A 1,467-nucleotide genomic window follows, 5' to 3' on the forward strand; every position below is an offset into this window, starting at 1 on the left:
CGGCCACAGCGGCCCCCTCCTGCCCCCCTCCAGCGTATCGGCCTGTCCGGGGGGGGGGCAGCCGCGGCTGCTCTCCGGCTCTGCCTCCTCACACGGGCGCCGTCAGGCATGGGCCCGCCAGAAACACCCGCCCTGTGCTAGCCGGCGGGGGGGACGCCCGCACGCGCCCTCGGGCCCGTCCCGGCTCGCGTGTGTGATGGCCACCGGCAAATGCACCCAATCACCCCCGCCCGAAGAAGCAGGACCGCGGAAAACGGCGCCGTTGGGAGGAAGATCCGTGGCACCAAGCCCGGCTCGGATGCTGGCTCGCGCCCGCCTTCTGCCCGCCTTCCGCAGCCCCCGCCCCCCCCCCCCCGATTGGGGAACCAAGGGGTTGGCGGCCCGGCCGCCTCCCGGTCGATCCAGACCTCCCTGCCCGGCAGCCAAAAGGGGGGGGGGGGGAGCCGGGGCCACCAGGCGGGAGGGGCGCCCTTGGCGGAGCTCAGAAGCACCCCCCTGCGGGTGGCCAGACAAAAAAGCCCAGCCCCCCGCCCCCCGCCCGCAGCCTCGGAGTGCGTGTGGACCGGCAAACAGCCCAGGGAGAGCAGGGCGGGCATTTTCCGTCGGGCCCCCACTTTCTGGCCCGCACGAGCCGCGAGCCACCCGGGCCCGGCCCCGGCCCGGCGCTCTCAGGTGAACCCCTCGCACGCCCCCGCTCCAAACCCGCCCAGATAATCGCCACCCCCGGGCGCGGCCCCTTTCCCGCCGCGCGTCCCGGACACGCGCGCCCTTGCCCACTTCCGCCCGCGCACGTCGCGCACATACACACCCACCCACCACCTATACACGCACCCGCCACGTATGCCAAGGCAACGGCCTCCGAGTGGGCACATGGTCGCCGGCCGCCGGCGCCGGTTGTGCGTGGGTGTGTACGTGCGCGAGCTCCCCCTCCCTCGCCAGCCGCCCGGTGCAACTCCCGCTCTCGCCGCCCGCCCCTCCGCCGCCGCCGCCGCCGCCGCCCGGGCGGGGGTGGCTTGTGAAACCGCAATCTCTCCATGGGATAGATCACGCGGATGTCCGCCGGCGTCACTGTGGACCGTGGGCCCGCCCAGCCGGCGGAAACGCCGCCGCCACGGGAAATGCCCGAAATAATAATGCAAACCGATGACCGGGCACACCGCTCCCGGCGTGACACATGCGCCGCACGTGGACGATGGCGACTCGGGTCTAGCGCAAAGACCAGGGGGTGCCCCCATGCCCGGCGGAGGAGTCCCGCCGGCCCATTTGCCGACGGCCCCGGGGAAGGAATGGGGGCCATCCAGGGCGCCGCGGCGCCCGCCCCTCGCGAATACACCGCTCAAAAAGGGCGTGCTGGCCGGCACCCCCACTGGCCCGGGGAGAAGGCGCAAGGAGCGAGGACGTCCCCGGCCGAGGGCCTCCACCGCCGGAGGAAGGGGGTTGCACACCGAACTGAGAATGACTTGCCCC

At 73.7% G+C, this 1,467-nt stretch overlaps 1 protein-coding gene across 1 annotated transcript in view; it reads right to left on the reverse strand.

Moving 5' to 3' along the window:
• Window positions 1-1,336: 1,336 nt before the first annotated feature.
• Window positions 1,337-1,467, reverse strand: part of H696_05337 (hypothetical protein) — a gene marked incomplete at both ends in the record, with an annotated part of 775 nt that continues 644 nt past the window's right edge. Inside the window, one exon of the mRNA XM_009499184.1 lies at window positions 1,337-1,366. Coding sequence (XP_009497459.1) covers window positions 1,337-1,366 — 30 coding nt within the window. The remainder of the gene's footprint in view (window positions 1,367-1,467) is intronic.

This window comes from Fonticula alba, assembly GCF_000388065.1.
Source record: "Fonticula alba strain ATCC 38817 unplaced genomic scaffold supercont2.10, whole genome shotgun sequence".
In the NCBI taxonomy this organism is placed as follows: domain Eukaryota; order Rotosphaerida; family Fonticulaceae; genus Fonticula; species Fonticula alba.